At 44.5% G+C, this 19,703-nt stretch overlaps 1 protein-coding gene across 2 annotated transcripts in view; it reads right to left on the reverse strand.

The window, feature by feature from the left end:
• The window catches only part of LOC142467074 (5-hydroxytryptamine receptor 7), a 93,674-nt gene extending 92,193 nt beyond the window's left edge, over nucleotides 1-1,481 (reverse strand). Inside the window, exons 1-2 of one of the 2 annotated variants that reach the window (XM_075572642.1) lie at nucleotides 786-1,481; nucleotides 38-72 (exon numbers count right to left, since the gene is read on the reverse strand). In XM_075572642.1, coding sequence (XP_075428757.1) covers nucleotides 38-72; nucleotides 786-852 — 102 coding nt within the window. In that variant the 5' untranslated portion in view covers nucleotides 853-1,481. The remainder of the gene's footprint in view (nucleotides 1-37; nucleotides 73-785) is intronic. The other variant, XM_075572643.1, reaches the window with a different exon arrangement.
• Between the last annotated feature and the right edge of the window lie 18,222 nt (nucleotides 1,482-19,703).

The raw sequence follows: 19,703 nt of genomic DNA on the forward strand, positions 1-19,703 counted from the left end.
TACCAGCATTCTTCCTGCTTGCAGCACACAAACATACCAAGATACTCAAGATGCTCTTTTTGTTGGGCAATCCTATAGAAGAGAAGATTATTATTTGTAGCCTCCTGTGAGATCTGACAAGATAATTCCCTGCTTTTGGTTACATTTGCACTAACAATATGACAACAACAGAAAGGGAAATAACAGTGGTTTGAATTGTATGTGCATTATTATAGTTAATGAAATACCTCCCAAGCACAGAATCATGCAGTCTATTTATATTTCTTTATTTTCTCTATAAGAGCTCTCATGGGGATGCTCCTTTCCTTAGGAATTACTTCCACTTCAAGTGACACTTTCAGAGTTGAAATCGTTTTTAACAGTTACTTTCTTGTGTCAGGTCTTATTACATACAACATCAAAAACTCCCTGTCTTTCTGAACACTGCTCTGTGGAGATCTACAGGATATTACAATCACCCAGCATTAGTGCGTCTGGTACTGGGGTTCTTAATTAATATCTGATAAACAGACTCACAATGATTGCCCCTTCCGCAGCTGGGGTTTAGTGCAACAAGTTTAAGGCAAGGGTGTATATATTATCAAAAGTAACCCTGCACTAACTTTACAAGACGCTTCCACGCTGAAAGGGTTACATAGAATATTGAAGGAACAACTCATCCAAAGATTACATAACTTGCTATATGTAGGCCAGGCAAATATTATGCAGAGAACAGTCATGCAGGAACCCCTTAAACATATGTAGGTATAACCATATGAATATCCTATAGCAGTACTGTGTATTACCTCTGATGTATATGTTGGCAGGTGGCTTGCATGAGTTGCCCCTTGTCACTTCTCCGCACATGTTCATCTTCTTGACACCTGCTTGGTTTCTTTATCAGCAAACCGATCTCAGGGGATCTCGAATGTCAGTTCTTGGTTAGATGTCCCAAACTCTCTCTGCAGATTCAAGGTGTGGGGCAGCAGAGAAGTCTCAGTGCAGTGCGACCCCTCTCCCGGCCCAGCCCTGCTCTCAGATGCCATGTCAACATGTGGAGGGACTTTGGTGCCCAGAGCCGGCTCTCCTGCCTTCATAGTCCATCACATCACTTTCCCATTCATGATGCTCACATCCATCTGACAGCTCATTCGCTGTCGCGGGAACCAGTGAGGACACTTCACATTTCCACATCTTCAGCATCATGAAGAAATAAAAGAAATCACATTAGTTCCTGATCCTAGCAACACATCTCCAACCCCTTAAAAACCCATCAAACTAGCTCTGAAATGTTCTGTAGCTTCCCACTCCAAACACTCATTCCTTTCCTATCTCACCCCCCTATTCCTCTCTCTAACGCCCCTCTCTCACTCTTTCTACCTCTCTCACTATCTATTGCTCTCCTCTCTCTCCCCTCTCTCTTTCTATCTCCCTCTCTCCACTCCTCTCTCTATCTCTTTCTTTCTTCCCTCCCTCCTCTCTATCTCCCTCTCTCCACTCCCCTCTCTTTCTGTCTCCCTCTCTCCACTCCTTCTCTCCTTCTTTCTGTCTCCCTCCCTCCTCACTTTCTACCTCCCTCCTCACTTTCTACCTCCCTCCCTACACTCCCCTCTCTGTCTCCCTCCCTCCTCTCTCTCTTTCTATCTCCTCTCCTTCATCTCTCTCTCCTCCCCCCCACCCCTCCCTTTCTTCCTCTGTCACAGTTGGCAGTCTGTTGATTAGTACATTGCTGCTAATCTTTCAGGTTGAATCCGTTTTTAGCTGTCTTCAAACCCCTCAGTCCGTTTAACCACTTGAGATTGTAAGGAGTTTAGCTGAACAGACCAGTTCTTTTCTTTTCTTTTTTACACTGGTTAATGATATGGGAAGGGTGAGAATGTCTTCTGCATTGAATGAAACCTTTACATTCATTCCACTAAATAAGCACATTCTTTATTGGTAATGCACAGCAACATGTCCCAGGTATAGTACAATGATAGCACTATGGGTTAATTTGACTTGTATTTACAATCCTGTACATAGCTTTCCATTGGAATCTTATAACACTTGGGGGTCTATTTGCCACAGTTATTTATCACAGTCTCCCAGCTGCAAAAATAGGCCATAAACACCCATATGCATCAAAGAAAAGGAATCCCATTGAAAGTCTTTCCTTGGATAAATCTGGTGCGGTTCTTTTGCACAGAATTTGCCCCAGTTATGCAGGGGGGAAACATTAGTAAACAACCCCCTTGGAGTATTGAAGCCCCTCTTTATTGATGAGCTCCATTGCCGAAGGATTTCAATCAGATCCACTTACACCCAGTTTTATAAACAGATGTGACTTATTCTCAATAGTTTTATTCCATGCAGGGGATTAGGCTTTGTTTAGCTGGAAACAATACCTATGAAAATATTCAAAGGACAGTGCCCCAAAATAGGCAAAATATCTATTTTTCAAGCAATTTATGAATGATTGATCCACTTTCAAATATTCATCCAGTCACCATTACTAGAAAAAAATGTATGTGTTTGTTTCTGGTGCAAAATTAATGTTTGTTTATTTTTTGGCTCATATAAAATGCATTCATGGTCAGTACTGTATGACTAATGATTTAGCTAGATTTAGATGACTAACAAAAAAACAAAATATAAACAACACAGATTGACAATTTACAAAGATGGTAAGAAGTCTGTTTGGTTACCATGGAAATAATATTCCGAAAATAACATTTTTTTTTTTTTTTTTAGAGGTGGCAATCAACAGTATTGAACCTACTAAATGTGTCTTAATGGTTCACTTTCGTTCTAATAAATGCCTGAAAAACGCGGTCTGGGATGGTTGGCCGCATGCAAACCGCCACCAGCACCCTGCTACATCGCATATGGCCGCCTGGAAAATGCATCGCTTGACATGTTACTACTTATTGACATTTCATTGTCGCTGCCATCTTTAAATGTCCCGGCCCCCGCTTCTAATGTGATTGTGCCCGCCGGTGTGCCTGGGCGCAATCACATTCGCCAGTGTGCCTGGGCGGAGAGGGTCCGGCGGGCATGCTGAGTGGGTCCTGATTAGCAGGCGCGTTCACAACACATTCGTAGCGACGGCCGGGACATTTAAATATGGCGGCGACTAATAGTGTGCGCGTGCTCTACCGGGCATGCGTCAATTAGAATTGGCTGTGTCCAGGCCTGGCGTTCTATACTTCAGCCGCCCGCGCGCACGACAGTGAGTGGTGGCGCGGCAGATCACAGCAAATAAATGAAAATGTATATTTTCGCGCTGCTTTCGCACCACATAACGCTGCCAAGGCAATCACAGTGCGGCTATCGCTGTGACGTCTATAGCCACGCCCCTAGCCACGCACGCCACGGCTTACAACATATAAACAAAACGCGCGCCACATGCATGCGCAACGCCATGCGCGCGCCCGCACGCGCACAAGCGTGCTCTATATTACAGGTCTAAGAAATGTCAAGAAGAACCGGCATGGAGCGCTGGTGGCGGTTTGCTCGCGGCCAAACGTCCCATTCCGTGAAAGCTGACCCCCTTATGGGGGGGTTATTTATTCGGCTGCAATAGTGCATTTGCAGCAATTTTGCTCTAAGATTTGAACTTGGACCCATTCAAATTTTTCCTTTGATAAATCTGGAGCAATTATTTTGCCCTGGTGTTGCTCCTACAAGAGACTGTACAAGATACTTTAGTAAATAACTTCCGTATTCATCAAAAAATGTGCAAGCTAAAAAAACAGAGTCAAATGTGAGATGTGCAAAAAAAGAACTCGATTTATCAAAGATTAGGACTTGGATATAAAGTGGTGGGATTTTCGGTTCAATAGGTATCTTGTTGAAAGTAATTGGATTTTATTTTTTTATACACCTTTTTTTGTACATTAAAAACAATGTTTTGGCTCTGGTCTTGCCAGTTTTTCAGCCAAGAGATTTCAGTAAATAACTCCCCAAATCCATTAGGTTTAAATGGAAAAGTTTCACCATGATACATCTAATGTGGCTCTTTTGCCCCAGAACTCTGGCCGGGACACTTTGGTAGTCCCCACTGAAGTTCCACCTGCAATCTCAGTTTTACTTTCTCCTTGCACTGCCCTCTGCCTGACGCATTGGCGATTTATTTTGAAGAGGACGTTAATACATCTAATTAGCTTATCACTGAGGTGGTTAACACACGACCGACCACCATACCCTTCTTCAGTCACAATTTCTGATGAAAAACGGGGAAAAGCAGGGTTGCCGACCGGGTTAATGTGATAATGTGTTAATGTGATATTTATTTGCTGCACACTGTACCGTGGATGGGGTTTTATCACTTTTGTACCCACCATAACTTATATAATATGTGATGAAAAAAAGGAAAAACCTGTCATTATTTACAAATATTTGTACGTATCTATTTTTATTTTACCTAGTTTTTTATTGTTTAGTCTATGAAACATATCAGTGTTAGTGTTTACATGTTCATCTTCTATGGACTAGAGCAGGGGTCTCAAACTCAGCCAACAACAGGCCAGGTTTTATAGATATCCCTGCTTCAGCACAGGTGGCTGAATAGTCTCAGCTTCAGCACAGGTAGCTCTCTGACTGAGCCCCTGATTGAACCACTTGTGCTGGAGCAGGGATATCCATAAAATCTGGTCCGTTACTGGCCCTTGAGGACTACGTATGAGACCCCTGGACTAGAGCTTTGCTTCTTCCAGTACAGTGAGAGTTAAAACAATCCAAGGTTTATGCCAAGATTGTGTAGGATTTAGAAGACTAAAGAGCTAAATTCAGCTTGACACGGACATCTGGAGATCAGAGTAAACACACAGTGACAAAGGATAGAGAAGCAGAATCTGGGGAGCTAACAAACTCAGAAATCACCCAATGACAATTCGGCATTAAATGCTGTGATATAAAATGTCTAATTTTACCCTGATTCAAGCATCACAAAACATGAACGAGCTTACACATCGTTGGAATATCTTCCATGATGTACCCCCCAATGTTATGTTTATTTGCCGTTCACTGTAGGGCGGAGGGTCTTTATTACTTTTACACACCATAACATTTTTTTTAATGCCTGGTTGTATTAGCTACCAGCTTCCCGTTGCACAGCCAGCAACTACGGTAACTTCACGCTGATGAGACCCAACAGCTCGAAACAGCTGTCTGTGAGTAGGGTTACTGGCTCTGCACTTCTTTAACCCAGGCTGTGCTGAAAAGCCGTGTAATGCAGCAGGCATAATCTTATGGGGTCCAAATTAAAATTGATACCGCGGCTGCAACGCTCTGCTGTGTATATATATATATATACCCAGCACAGCCTGGGTTATATAGATATATATTTATTTATTTATATTAATCTGTGCCAATTCTGAGAACCCTAATGAGGCCCTTCAAGTATAACCATGTTGGCGATCACTATCCTACTCAATACATGAGAAATCTAGCCCTGCCATCTAGTGGCTGACTACTAGATAACTATGTACTCTCAGTCATGCTCATACCCAGAGTCGTATCCTTATGCTCTCACCTACGAAAGTAAGACAAGCATTACAATTAGTATATTTACTGCAGGCTATAATACCTTTTAGTGAGGATCCAGAGGTACATCTTTTCCGTGTTACCGTTTAGTGGATCAACAGGAAGCGTTTATTTATTATTCTTATGGTAAATCGGAGCAATCTGAGAAGTGCGTTGACCACCGACTAGCGCGGGTCACTTATTAAGGTCTCGCGGGCGCCAAAACTCATGCAAGGAGACAAGAAGATGCAACAGATTTACAGATGTAGCATCGCTTGGAGTTCTCAGTGTGGCTGCCATGTGCGGTCCTGACACCATGAGATAAGTGCGCATAGAGTCCCATCCAGAAGCATGGACCCCCCGCAGCTCGATCGCGGCAGACACTGTCCCAGGCGCCACAGACTTTTGCTTGTCTTGCTACATCTGTAGATTGCAAACCCTTCAGGGCAGAGGCCAACCCAGCCCGCTATTCTGTTGCCGACGGAACATGTCATTCTATATTTAAATTAAAAAAAACCCATAGTATTAATATAATAATAATAATAATAATATTTGAATGTATTACACAGTTCTATATTTATTTAAAACAAATAAAGATCTCATAACTGGTAAAATACATTTGTAGTTGAAAAATATATCGTTTTATTGAACATAAAAAGATTCCATGAGCTACAAAGTTTACAATATACAGTGCCTTGCACTGGTAATGTTTCAATATTTCATAACATTTTATAACAGTATATAAATGGTGGTTTTTTTATTACAAATTATATTTCTTAATAATGCTATAGCCATTTAATTAAAGTGGTGTTGAATTGAATTTGCCGATACAGCAGCATGTCAATGCAAGGATTACAACTCTGAAAATAAGTTCGATACATGATATCAACTGCATAAAGTCATTAGTGTGGTGTAATTAAAAATGACTGCAAAATGTAAGCCTTTATTATTTCCACATGAAGCAAATCCTATTATACGTGGTCTCTTCGTACATCTTACATAATAAGGCTTAGAGAAATACTGCATTTTTCACATATTAATTAACACCACCAACAACACCAACAATTAGCTCTTTACCTGGTATTCCTAATGAGTTGTGTGTCCACATTTCTATGCAAAATATATCAATCTGATCTTTAAAAAAAATCTGATTTCCATATGCCACAAAATATACTATAATCTGGGCAAAGAATGCTTTTATACAGTAATTGCAAGTCTAGTTAGTCTTAATAAATACCAAGTGTATCCCCCTTTCCCCCTGTGTCAGGGCGACGACGTGTGCTGCTATACCTGTGTGGGAAACAGGAGGTCTGATCCTCCGCCACTGGGGAGCCTGGGGTGTATGTATATCTACTAAACAGCGCCTCCACCTGATACGGATCCTCACACAGTAGGATAGCCCCACCCAAGACAATATGCCCAGTAATACACACACAGAGTATGGGGAAGTATTTACTGGGAGGTAATAAACAATGACAACAATAGGAACAGCAATCGACATATATGTATTTCAACCTACGAAATATCCCCACAGTACTTGGGTGCAGTGGCGCCAGTGTCCCAGTGTCCAGACCCCAATGGCCTTTCCCGCCCCCCAGTGTGGGAGCGCTGCCCACGTGAATGTTGGTGCACTTATGCGGATACCTTCCCGGGCGCTCCAGCCCCCGGGTGTAGCTGAACAACAGTCAATGAGCAGTCTGCTCCAACGACGCCTCCCGCCACTTTCGCGTCCTACGCGTGTGCACGTGAAAGCGCACGACCGTTTTGAACTGTGGGGAGGACACAGGGAAAGTTGGATCAGCCACACGGGCAGTGTTGGCGCGAACACCCCGGAGTGACTCTTCCAACCACGGTTGCAGACCACGGGGCAAACGCGAGATGGACCCGACCACTTACATCTTCAGGCCAAGCAAGTACTCTGGCAGAGTGTCCCTTTGTGGTTTGCAGCTACCTCCTTTGGTTAGAGACTATCCTATATGCTTGTTTAATCCTACTTGCTGTGAGTAGGTTGCTCTGTTTACTATCTCTATGGTCATATTTTATATATTTTAATAACTAGTTTTTGTAGCTTAGCACCAGGTGTTGTCTTAATGTATTGTTAGATTGTCCGTCTGTTAGTTGGTCTATGTTAGTTATGTTTATGCCTACAGTGTTTAACAGTTATATGCTATGATATTCTCTATATTCTTTTTTCTACATGTTGTGAAACTGTTCGTGTGGCTTTTCTGAAGATGATCACCGGACCATGTACACTGGACATTTAATATGATCCGATTCCACAATGTTTATAATTAATACTTTTTCAGGCGCCGGGTTTATTTGTTTTATCTTATTTTTTTATGCCTATACTTATTTAACATATTGTATATATTTGTGTGCTGGTTTAATTTGTTTTTTCACATACATACACATATATACATACATATATATTTCCCATAACTTAAGACTTAGGAAAGTATAAAATGTATAGTTTATTAAACAGTGTGTTTAAAGTACATACTGTACATGCGTGTGCACGGTATAATGAGCTGGGTCTTTCCGGACCGATGTTCTGAGTGAGTCACTGGGCTACCAGCTTGGTGCCAGTGTGTCTACTCAGACATCGAACATGAGAGGATGCCAGAGGTGTGAAGAACATTTGGGCAGGAGGCTGTCAGGACGAGCTCACCACAAACGAGGCGGGACCGCGGTGCTGAGGTGGAATAGGATATAACGCCACCCACAGCCACGAGGACACGTCTTGAGAGTAGAGTGGTCTGGGAGTCCGAGTCGGGGCAGGAGAGGTTCGGATGGTAGAGGGTTCTGTTCGCCAAGTCCGGGGTTAGAGAGAGGGACGTAATCGTTTACCGTTTGCCGGGTTCGGGGTGCCAGAGGTGCGGAGAGTCGTATTGCCGTATGCCAAGTTCAGAATGCCAGAGGTGCGGGTAGACGTAGAGGAAGCTGGTTCGGTACACGAGGAAGACTGCAAAACAAGACAGGACAAGACAGGACTAGGGAGGCAGAGAGTGATGAGATCAACTGGTTCTATGCTCAGCCGACGAGTTAATGAAGCTGCAGGGTATATATAGGTAAGAGGGTCCAATGGCAGAGGTGCAAGGTGGGGGTGTGTATATGGGCCAGGCTGAGGCAGGGATAGGTCCAGAGAATCTCCTGGAGGAGGGACTAGAAGAAAGGGTACATTTGATTGCAGCATTACAAAGAGGAGATGTGCCTTTAAGAGGCTGGAGCGCCTCCGTGTGGCCGCGCCTCCGTGTGGCCGTACCTGTGGGCGCGTGACCGGGCACACGCCCAGACCCAGCACTAGAAGGGGAGCGCTGACGTGCGTGCGCGCGCCTAGGCAAGATGGCGATCGGCGTCCTGGAGGGAGGATCGCTGCGAGGCGCGGGAGAGCCCGGCGGAACCGCGGGTAAGTGGGGAGCACGCCGAGGGCGGCGTGACTCCCAGGTCGTTACAGAGGCTTAGGCTTGAGTACCCATGTCCTGGGATGAATGGAAGTCAATGGGACTACCATTTGCCTTCCCAGACTGTGAGGAGCCTAAACCAGCGGGTGGCTACTGAATACCAAGTGGCAGAGGTGGCAAGCTTGCGCATGCCCTTGGCTGATTCAGAAGATCTGCTTACCCGGCTTCAGAAGACTGGCATCGCTCTGATTGGCTGGTAGGAAATTTCCCACGCTTGGTTTGGCTGTAGTATTTCATGAATGAACTCTGAAATTCTATAAGAATCCCTCAGCCAATCCGGTGATCAGATTCTAAGCGCCAGAACAGCGGCGGCAAATTTGAATGTACTAAAAGATGATCTCGGAGAAATAGCAGCGAGACGGCTTCAGAAATTTCAGGTCTAAATATTTTCTGTCCAGCTTTTGGAGACCAAGTTTTACAAAAGGAACGTAACGGTCGCGGCTAGGATTGCAAGACGAATTTAACTCCAGGACGTTTGGAGATAACTCCCTGTCAAGAGATTTCAGCACCTCCGGAGGAAAGAGAGCGGTGGCATCAGGAACTTCATGCCAATTTGAGTTCCAGGACATTTCAGGCCAAGTCCCGGTCAACTGCAGACACTGATTTTTCATTAATTTCAACTAGGAAAGTCTAGTTTTGTAGCCCAGACCCCCAGTAAGTGTGGCTTTCTTGTGTATTTTGTGTTCCACTGTGTGTTTGCCTATTGTAAGTGAATAAACCACAATTTATTTCATCAACTCGCTTTGCTCAGTGTTATGACCCCGGTATACAGGTGTAAATGCCTAGTCTCCCTTGACATAGATACACTAAGATAATATGTACATCTAATTCCTGTTTCTTCTCTCTTCCTGTCTCCCTGGCGTCATTTATGTGGATTTTTCTGTAATTATATGTATTTTCTGGAATATTTGTTCTTATAAACATCTGATGTATGTGAGATAAGCATATTGTCACTGAAAGGGATATTTGTTCATTACACAGTGGATAAAGTTACCATGCAAATTTGACTCACGTGTTTATCAGCATTTAAAAGAAATTGATCCTTTTTAGAAATGTACCACACTCGATTTTAAGAAATTTTCAAATGTGAGAATTGTATTGATCTTCACATATTCGTGCAAAACATTTAGAACTTTCAAAAATACTTCTTCCCCTCCACCTACACTGTATAAATATCAGTAAGTTGTATTACAATAGACTTCAGCATACAACTCCCATTCACTGTGAATAACTCATAGTAAACAATTTTACTAATTGGCTCCAGATACATAATTAATACTTGCATTAAGGAAGATTAAAACCTGGTAGTTTGAGCATCAAAATATCTGAAAGATATTACTATCCCTACGTCCCAATTATCGAATAAGCCCCTCTTTCAGCAACTATATGCTGAATTTCTCATGAATATACAGTATCTGCCACATTTAGCTGGTTCAGTCTCTGTAATGCCTGTCTTTTTGCTCATATTGTGTGCACTCGATACTTTAAAACCATATGCGCGGAACAGATTAATGTTATTTTATGCTGTTTTATTGCTTAATTGTTTATAATTGCCACCACTAAATAATTCACATTGTATGAGGGAGGGGGGTACTCTCCTGACGAAGCCAAGGGATTGGCGAAACGCGTTGAGTGGTGGTCCCCAAATCTTCAGAGCACTCACAGACGCGTTGTTGAGCCTTAAACCAAAACCAGAAGATATGCGGCAAAGCCCGGATGTCACGTTGCGGAGCCTGAGGGAGACGCCAGCAAGGAAGCAAACACACACATTAATATAGCAACTGTAATTTTATTTTTTTTAACGGGTCTGTGGCGAGCACGCACGTTCCAAGTCAAACTTCAATGCATTTTATCAATGACATTGTAGTTTGCTTTTTATGTTTTTGATGTAATGAACATTTTGAGATTGACAAAACACAAAGAAGTTTCACGTATAAAGTGCGTGCTCAGCACACACCGCACTTTTTTTTCTGTATATTTAGAGAGCGGTGTTGTCCTCACTGTTTCATTATAATAGTAAGCTGAAACTGGGAAAAGGAGGCATGAACAATACCCCTCATAGAAAAGACATCCCTTCTTGTCTATAATGTAATGCAACATCATTTTTATTTCCGTAACAAAATCAATTAGGAGATAGAATCTAATTATACAGAATATTTCTCCTTGTTCCAAGTCATCCTCATAAGGAGGAATAAAGTGTGTGTGTGTGCGTGTGTGCGTGCATATATATATATATATATATATATATATATATATATATATATATATATCCTCAAGGATTATACATGTTGACCAAACATATTTTAATCCATTGCAAACTACAGTATTCAGATAAACTGGGTCAATTTAAATTTACAGCTTAAGACTTTTAAAAGCAGAGTCCATTCATTCTACATCCCTTAATCCTTTTAGGGCTGCAGGCGCCAGTATTGGGACTTCCCCACCCATGAAAAGGATAACTCTCAATGGAAAGACGTTTTGATTTCCAGCTTTCTATGGTACACGGTTTTTCCTTTATTTCTTCAATCCGAAATGCAGTTTTATCTGCGTTTCAAATTAACAATTCTAAGAAATGTTGAACATTTTATCTATTTTTATTTTATTTATAAAGAATATTTTACCAGGAAAAAATACCTTGAGAGTTACCTGCATCATGTTCCATAATAAAGTCTAGTAACACCCATTTAATCCACTGTTTTCTCATCCGCCGTATCTTCCAGTTCATCTTGTTCGAAAATGTTTTGCGTGTCTTATTTTTAATTATGATTTGCAGTGGTGGCGAGAAACATGGCACCAATGATAATTAAACCGTCTGCTCATTTTCTCCACTCACTAAAGGGCAGATCCACAAAGCTCTGGTCATTAATTAACGAGATATTAATTTAGGGGAACCTCTAGTTAACTTCTAACTGGGATCTTCAAAGCAGTAACTTAACTGCTGCGTTCAGTCCTAATGAGCAATTGAGTTACTATAACAGACTTTGGGTCTATTGATTTGCAAAGAGGTGTTTCCCTCTAACAACGCAGAACTCGTTAGAGCAGGGATTTAACATTGTTTAATATTATACTATCATCCTTGCAGTATTAAATCCATTGAAAGCATCGTAAGATCTCCTAAAAAGTCTGTACATACGTTTTTAGAAACAATATAAATACATTTTAACTTGTATAATCAAGATCATACCAATAACAGAGTGAATACAGCTATTAAATAACCCTCTATTATTTCTTGCCGTAAACAGGTCACAAAGGTCACTTAATCAAATTACCAATCTCCATCTGGCACATGTTTAAGTTCTAAAAATCAACAGGAGAAATGCATAACATACACACCTATTAAACCTCACAATTACGGAAATGCTTGAGTTCATGTTCTGCATGACAAATACACATTATATAATGCATGTTAATGTAGCACCTTCCTCCGCCCCCCACCCCCCACCTAAGGGAAATTTGTCCGCTACCTGGTGCGGTGCTCAACTGTAGGTTCTCAGGAGCTCTGAGCGTCCGCCGTTGGTGTTGGGGATCAACAGGACAGGCTTTTGGTATTTCATCTCTCATCTCTTTGGTGCAGCGCCTCCATCCTCCAGGGCCCTGTCATAGATAGGAGCAGTCCCTGCAGGAAAACGCTCTTCTCTCCCCCTGAATAACTGCGTACTCAGGCAGGAGTAAAACAATGGGGCTTTTATTTCTTTTCACAGCATGGTTATTCACCTTGTCCCTGGAGCAAAACCCAAGGAGCTTGAGGCCCCAAGAGTCCCTCCTTAGCTCCCTTATCCCCTGATGGGATAAAGCAGGGGAGCGCAATCTTTTTCCCCTGGGCCCCCCCTGCCGGCTGTCCTGCTCTCTGCGCGGCCCCCTCCCTCCTCCTTAATGTGGTTCCCGGTGTCTGGGCGTCATGACGTCCCGTTGCCATAGCAATGCGACGTCACATGACCCCACTGCGTAACTTGACGCCGCGTTGCCATGGCGACGCATCTCCAGATGCCGGCTGAACCACGGCAAGCGAGGTTTACAGAGTCCTTCGCCGCTTCCGCGGCACTTAATTTAAGTGCCTTCGGGAAGCGCACTGGGCCTCTGTAAACCCCGCGCCCCCCGCAGTTCCTCCAGTTAATCCCGCGCCCCCCAGTTTGCGCACCGCTGGGATAAGGGGTAGATGCTCCCACTCCTCTGAGGGAGGGAAGACAGAACCAGAACCCTGGCTCATCACACCACTAACCACTCGAAATTTGAGCTGCAACCCCTTTTTATTACCAAGGGAGGGTCCCAGGTCTTAGCCCCGGTAGGTAGGCCGCACCCCGGCCGTGGGCCCTCCCCGATGTAACTACTGGGCATTACTGGGCAAGAGCACGGGATTAACCCTAACACTGCCTGCACTGGTACCAGGGCTTATATGTTAAGGCAGAGGATTTTAGTAGCCAAGGGTTACATGGCTACATTAACAACAGAGAATTAGACACATCATTCTATATTACTATACTCTACTCTATATTTTTATTGTATATTTTATACTATAACACTATATTCTAAATACACACATTCCATGCATGTGAGACTACTTTTAAGCAAAGGAGTAGATTATTCACATTATACATATGCAGTATCTCAAGTGGTTAATTGTAGTGGCGATGCACGTACCCCATCCACGTTCAGAATTACTTAATAGTACAATGTGTTAACCAACTAATTAAGCAAATGTGTGTGTGATGACCAATTAGCGCGGTATAAAAGGGCAGCTGAAGACATGTTTGTGGGCAAGATGGAGGTTAATTTGTGGTTGATGCATAGGAGATTGCAGAGTGGGTGTGGGTATGGGTCACAGTTACAAAATAGATATGGTTGAAAAAGACAGACAGAAAATAACTTTTACATGGTAACCGGCGTCAAATGACGCCGCGGTTCTTGTGACGTCACATTGGCAACGTGATGTCACATGACCCTGCAACGTCATTTGATGCCGGAGCCTTGCAGGAGGAGGGGTGAGGGGTTCTATAAGCTACACATATTTTGGAAAGCCCATAATAGCAAGAGAAACATTCTTATACTTATGTTTGTGAATGGGGCAGTCCATATCTTTTGAAAATAGTTGAGTAATGGAGTTGTGTTTTCAATGTGCGTGCAATCATTAGGACATAGGGAATTTTGTTTGTTATTCAAAATAATTTTTATATCACTTTCCAGTTTCCTCCTTTGCAGGTCAGTAGTGTCTATAAGACTGGGCAGACCTACCGTCCCACCTGTGACTCAGAAATGGCCTCCATTATCCTGTGTTTATATGGTTCAAGGTTGAGTTCTTCAGGTGGACCTCTGGTTCTTCATGCAGCCTTGGCATGGTCAGACCGTTTTTTCTTCATCTTTTGTTTGCTGTCTGACAATCTCTTTTTGGAGTATGTCAGTGGCGATAGCACAGCCCCCCAAATAACTTTGCATAGTTGTCTACTTTGCTATTTATTACAATGTCTAGCTCTTCTGCTGTGAAGCTGGCCATCCTTATCATACCTGCCTGGTTAGAAGGACCTGTAGTGTGTTACCCGGGCGCTAACTCTGACCGTGGTTAGTGTTAGATCTAAATGTCTTATTAAGATGAGAAATGTTTAATACAACTTTAAAATTCGCTTGAGATGTCCTCGTGTGACTCAAACTACCCCACTAGGGTCTATCCAGGACCCTTGATAAATGTGGAACGTAAGAAGAGATGGGGGAGCACAACGTGAGGAATGATGGGGTTGAAGTGTGTTATCTCTCGCTGATGTTCAATGGGGTGTATACACCTTCAATGAACCCTCGAAGAGAGATGGGCAACCCCTTGGATGGGGAGTTGACGTATATGGATAAATGTGTCTATATTTGAAAGATAAAATCAAAAAATGGATAACTTACACGGCCTTGTGTAAGTTGTATCCCATCGAGGTTTCTTTTGCAGTCGTATCTTTCTTCTAGGGGATGCTTCTTCTTTTTTTATGGTCCTCTCTTCCTGTCTTTTCTTCTTACTACGTCCTTGATGTTTGTCGTTGGATGAATAGATTCTTCACAGTGGTTCTCCTCTCATATGGGTGTAAACATAAATGAAAAGGCAATTAGACACATATATACACAGATCGGCTGCGGTACAAGGGAAGGACCACCACATGCTGGCTGGGACATGTTGCTTACTTAACCTAGGTATGGGATTTCAGTAACGACCATTAATAAACTTATATTTACGCTTTATTTCAACTTGTTTGTCACGTAATGCACATGCACGTTACAGAAAGCTAACCCGTGTGTGTACTACTATATATATTGTATTAGATAGTAAAGCGCATGTGCAGCCTACTTCTGTATCGAGAGTGCGCGAAAGCTGTGGTTTAACGCGTATGTGCAGTAGTAGATGTTAATACGTAGCTTGGCGTTTAACACATGTGCGCAAACATCTGAACATACTGTTAATCCTATGCTAATCAGGGCTCTAACGAACGTTGTTTTTGCATTAAAATTAGCTTTATGGATCTGTATTAAAAATTAGCTTTCTGGATCTGTATTAAACTCAGGGAGCCTAACGTCTGCTAACTATTTAGGTAATATGTTAGTTGCCCTGATTTAATGGAGCTTTGTGGATCTGCCCCAAAGATTTTTTTTCTGTACTCATCTGAAGATCTTCACCACACCTGAACCTAGAGGAGCATGGGTCAAAGGGAGATCTGGTGCACTACCCTCTTCTTCCTGAAATACTTTTGTCAATAGACCTCACTAAATACCACTACAAGTTGTTGTGACGGTGAGGGGTTAACCAAGCTCAATAATAAAGGTTAAACCAACTTGGTTACTCCTGATCCGTGTTTTGGGTTCCTAGAATGTCAGCACTTGAACCTGGCTGTCGCACATGCATTACACTGTGTGTTTAAATTATGCAACAATAAATAATGCTTGTGTTTTTGCCTTGAATAAATGAAGAGATCCAGCACTCCACGGATTTTAAAAGTTCAATTTCATTGCGCCATAAAATTGAACTTTTAAAATCCGTGGAGCGCTGGATCTCTTCATTTATTCAAGACTGGATGTTTACAGGTATCCCTGGAACCAGCAGCACCGGTAATACTGTTATGTATATGATTTAAGTGTAACGGTATTTTCCCTGGGCCCTGCCTATCCTGACCCATATGTAAGGAAAGCCCCCAATTACATGAATGTGTATGTGTGGTGCACCTGCTGGCTTACCGGACTCCTGTGTCTCCCGCTTGGTTGGTATGGGGAATATCAGCATGACAGGCGTCTGAGGTAGTGTCTCTGAGTCCTACTCACATTCGATGCAGCGCCTCCACCACATCAGGATCTCTGCTGCCGCAGGGGGATGTATCTGATGGGGAACTCCTCTGTGGTACCTCCTTCTGCAGAATGACTCCACACACACAGAAGGGATCTTTGGAACCAGGGCATCTTTATTGGCATCTTTCTAGGCAGACTGCCCCTCATAGCGGTCGTACTTAGCCGCTCATCTTGGGGTTGACCATCTTGAGGAAGGTTCCTTCTGCTCCTCCTAATTAAATTGGTTGTCCACCGCTCCCCTTAAGGGAGGCCACAGCTGTGCCAGGTCCCTGGGCACAGTGTGTAAGCAGCTTTTCTCTCTGCCACTTCCGCTGCACAGCCTCACAGCTCTTGCATCAGACACTGCACTGTCTGGCTCTGCTCTGACACCCTGCAACACTGTTGCAGACACTCCGCATGACTCTCCCTGAACAGACTAACTTTAGGAAGTGCTGTGTAATATATCAGCTTCAGAAAGACCCACCTCTGCATCACTAATAGTGGACACAGAGCATGCTGTCACTTCCTTGGCTACTATCTTACACATCACAGGGGTTGAGGGCAAACCTCCATGATGACTACTGGCAACCCTGCCCTTTCAACAGAAGTTACTGCTCAGTAAGAGAGAGATATGTACACCAATTTTACACATGGCTACATTCTCCCCCTGGTGGAACCCAACGGCCCGGCTGCGACCTAAATTTGCGGAACCTTCCTTCAGAGGCAACTGCAAAACATAACAATACAATACATTATTACACATTATGATGAACGCATTTCCATACAGTACTTATAACCAGATACATCCTAACTTAGATGGTGTACAATCAGGATTACTCCCTGATGGAGTATCCATTTTAATACTAATGCCTGAGATCAGGCTTCTTTACTACCTTACCCTCAGGATATCTCTTGTACTACCATACCCTCTTAAGGTGGCCTGCGCACAGCATTGTCCACTGGGTTTAGAACAGAAAGACTATAACACTCTGGGTGACATACGGGACACCCACAATCAGCCCATAACTCTGGTCTGGATGCTAGTGGACTGAGAGGATCATGCCCATACACTTCCTTAAGGTATGTCCTGGAGATGTAAGCTATCTTTTCTACTGTCTCATTATACCAATTCTCATTGGATACTTCACGATCCCAATTTTCTATGGAACTATCAGTATCCCAATTCTCCTCGTCTGATTCTTCCTCATCATCAGAACTATATCCCCTATCCTCATCAGTGGAACCCATCTCAAACTCAATTTCTCCCTCCCTTGGATGGTGGAAATAAAGCAAAGCTTTTAGGTGATTCCGGGCAACTCTTGCTGACACTGGAGGCACATAGGGTTTTACCCGGTCAACAGACACAATAGGCACAACATTTGTAGTAACCCCAGAGTCCTGAACTAAACCCACCCCGCACCAGTAATCCGTAGGTGGCTTGGGGCCTTCCTATTTACCCAATGACCCACAGTGACTATGGCGGGGACCCGAAATAGCTGGGGCATGGATAGGGGCAATGGCATGGGCAAGGTGACTCTGGGCTGGGACCGGGGCAGCAACAGTGTCCGGGGTAAAGTCCTTGACTTGGGTTAGGTCGCAGCCTACCTTAGGGGACAGTGGCTTCTTGGACAGAGCAGGCTCACCATTCTTTCTGCTGCCATGCTTCTTCACCGCTTGACGATACCTGTCCATGTTTTCCTGGGACAGACTGGTGTCGATCATCGGCAGGCGACAGCAACTTCCGGTCGGCTCCGCTTTGGCCACCAGAAGTGACGTCATCGTTCTCTCGGGATGAGGCGCAATCTTGGGTTGGGTTCTCACCGGAACCCCTTCCTCCAATTCGACATCCGCCGCCGGATGTGATGGTTCTTCCTGCTGCTCCACTTGGGCCTTGGCTGGGCCTTCCTTCTCCGTCACCTCCATCGGAGCCTGTGGGGGGTAAGAAGGTGTCTCACTGCTCCGTCGGCTTGCGATGAGGTCCTCTCCGCTTCCGCATGGGGAGTCACCATGGCCGTGGTACTCATCCGCTCCAGTCGCACCAGCGCAGGGGATCGCGGACTCTCCGGACTCAGCTCCACTACAATGCAGGTAAGTGCTGGCTCTTTTTCAGCACAGCTGTAGTGGCCCGCCGGTAGGCACATCACTACCGATGTCGGGCTGGCTTGCTCCTCCTCCGATGAAGCGGTCTCCGACAGGGGTAGCGGTACTTCCACAGGGGACCACGTGCGAGGTTCTGGGTTCTCGCTGCGGTTGCAGGCCCCATTATCTTTCTGCTCCGTGGCTATCATCAATAGCGATCCCCATTCTCCGGGATCAGGTTTCTCGGTCTTGACTTGTTGAGAGGCTTCAGCCGTCAGCTTGGCTGTCTCTCCTCCCGCCTCCACGGCGTGTCCGGGCACAAAGGGCTGTACGGCCCACAGATAGTAGATGCCACATTGGGGACACCTTGCCGTCGTGCTGGTTTCTCCGCCGGGCAACCTGCACTGCATGCACAGGCACCGCAATGTCTCTTTGTCCCCAGCTTTTACTACCAGGAAGCCTCCTGGCAATGAATAGGGATATACCCCAATGTCCATCCCGTTCTTTGTAGTACTGGTTAAAGGAGACAATTTGCACAGTGGTCTCTCCTGTTCACCAGCTCCTCGCAACTGAGGGACAGGAAGTTCACATCCAGCTCCTCCCTCAGACAACTCGGGTCTCGATTGGCAGAGATAGAGACCCCTCCCCCTGGTGAATATTTGGGGAGGGTCACACAGGTTCACAGGGTGACCCATAATTGGCTCTGAGCCTGTCACAGTCCAGGAGGGCGCGGCCACAGCTTTCGCGCCACTACCCCTAGCAGGATGGGGTTCTTTACTTGGCACCAATCCCAGCCAACTTCTTGCAATCTTTGCATTTGCAGAATTTTCTGCACTCGGCCCACGCGGTCTCCCAGGGAAGCGGGAACCGCCATCTTGGTTTGCACGGCCATTCACAATAGCAACTGAGGTAGATCTTTGTATTGGGATCACCGTCTGGCAATCAAGTTCTCCATCCACACCACACATAAGCACAATGTCCTCAACACTGTCCTCCAGGGTAGCACCCTGGGATCCTAGGCAGGGCAAAAACGGCGCGGCCACAGCCTTAGCGCCACTCCATAGCATGCTGGCAAAAGTCCCTTCTGCAGCTCTCTCCTCTGTGGTATACACACACGTGCGCTCGCTCCGTCTGGCGCTGGCCGCCATCTTTGATTCTCCGCACCGCGCGGAACTTCACCTCTTGCGGTCGCCATCTTTACTTTGAAATTTCTGTTATCACACATGGCACTCCTCTCTGTGGGGCAGCTGCCATTTCGATGCAACAAAGAATGCCATGGTGCACCACCTACATGTATCTAATGTACGTTTGACTCCTGTGCACTATCTCAGGCTAGGCTCACTCTCTCAGTGTATGCTGTGTCTACCTTCCTCCAGTCTGTGCTCTGCGGTAAGTGTC

This window comes from Ascaphus truei, chromosome 1 (assembly GCF_040206685.1).
Source record: "Ascaphus truei isolate aAscTru1 chromosome 1, aAscTru1.hap1, whole genome shotgun sequence".
NCBI classification, from domain to species: Eukaryota; Metazoa; Chordata; class Amphibia; order Anura; family Ascaphidae; genus Ascaphus; species Ascaphus truei.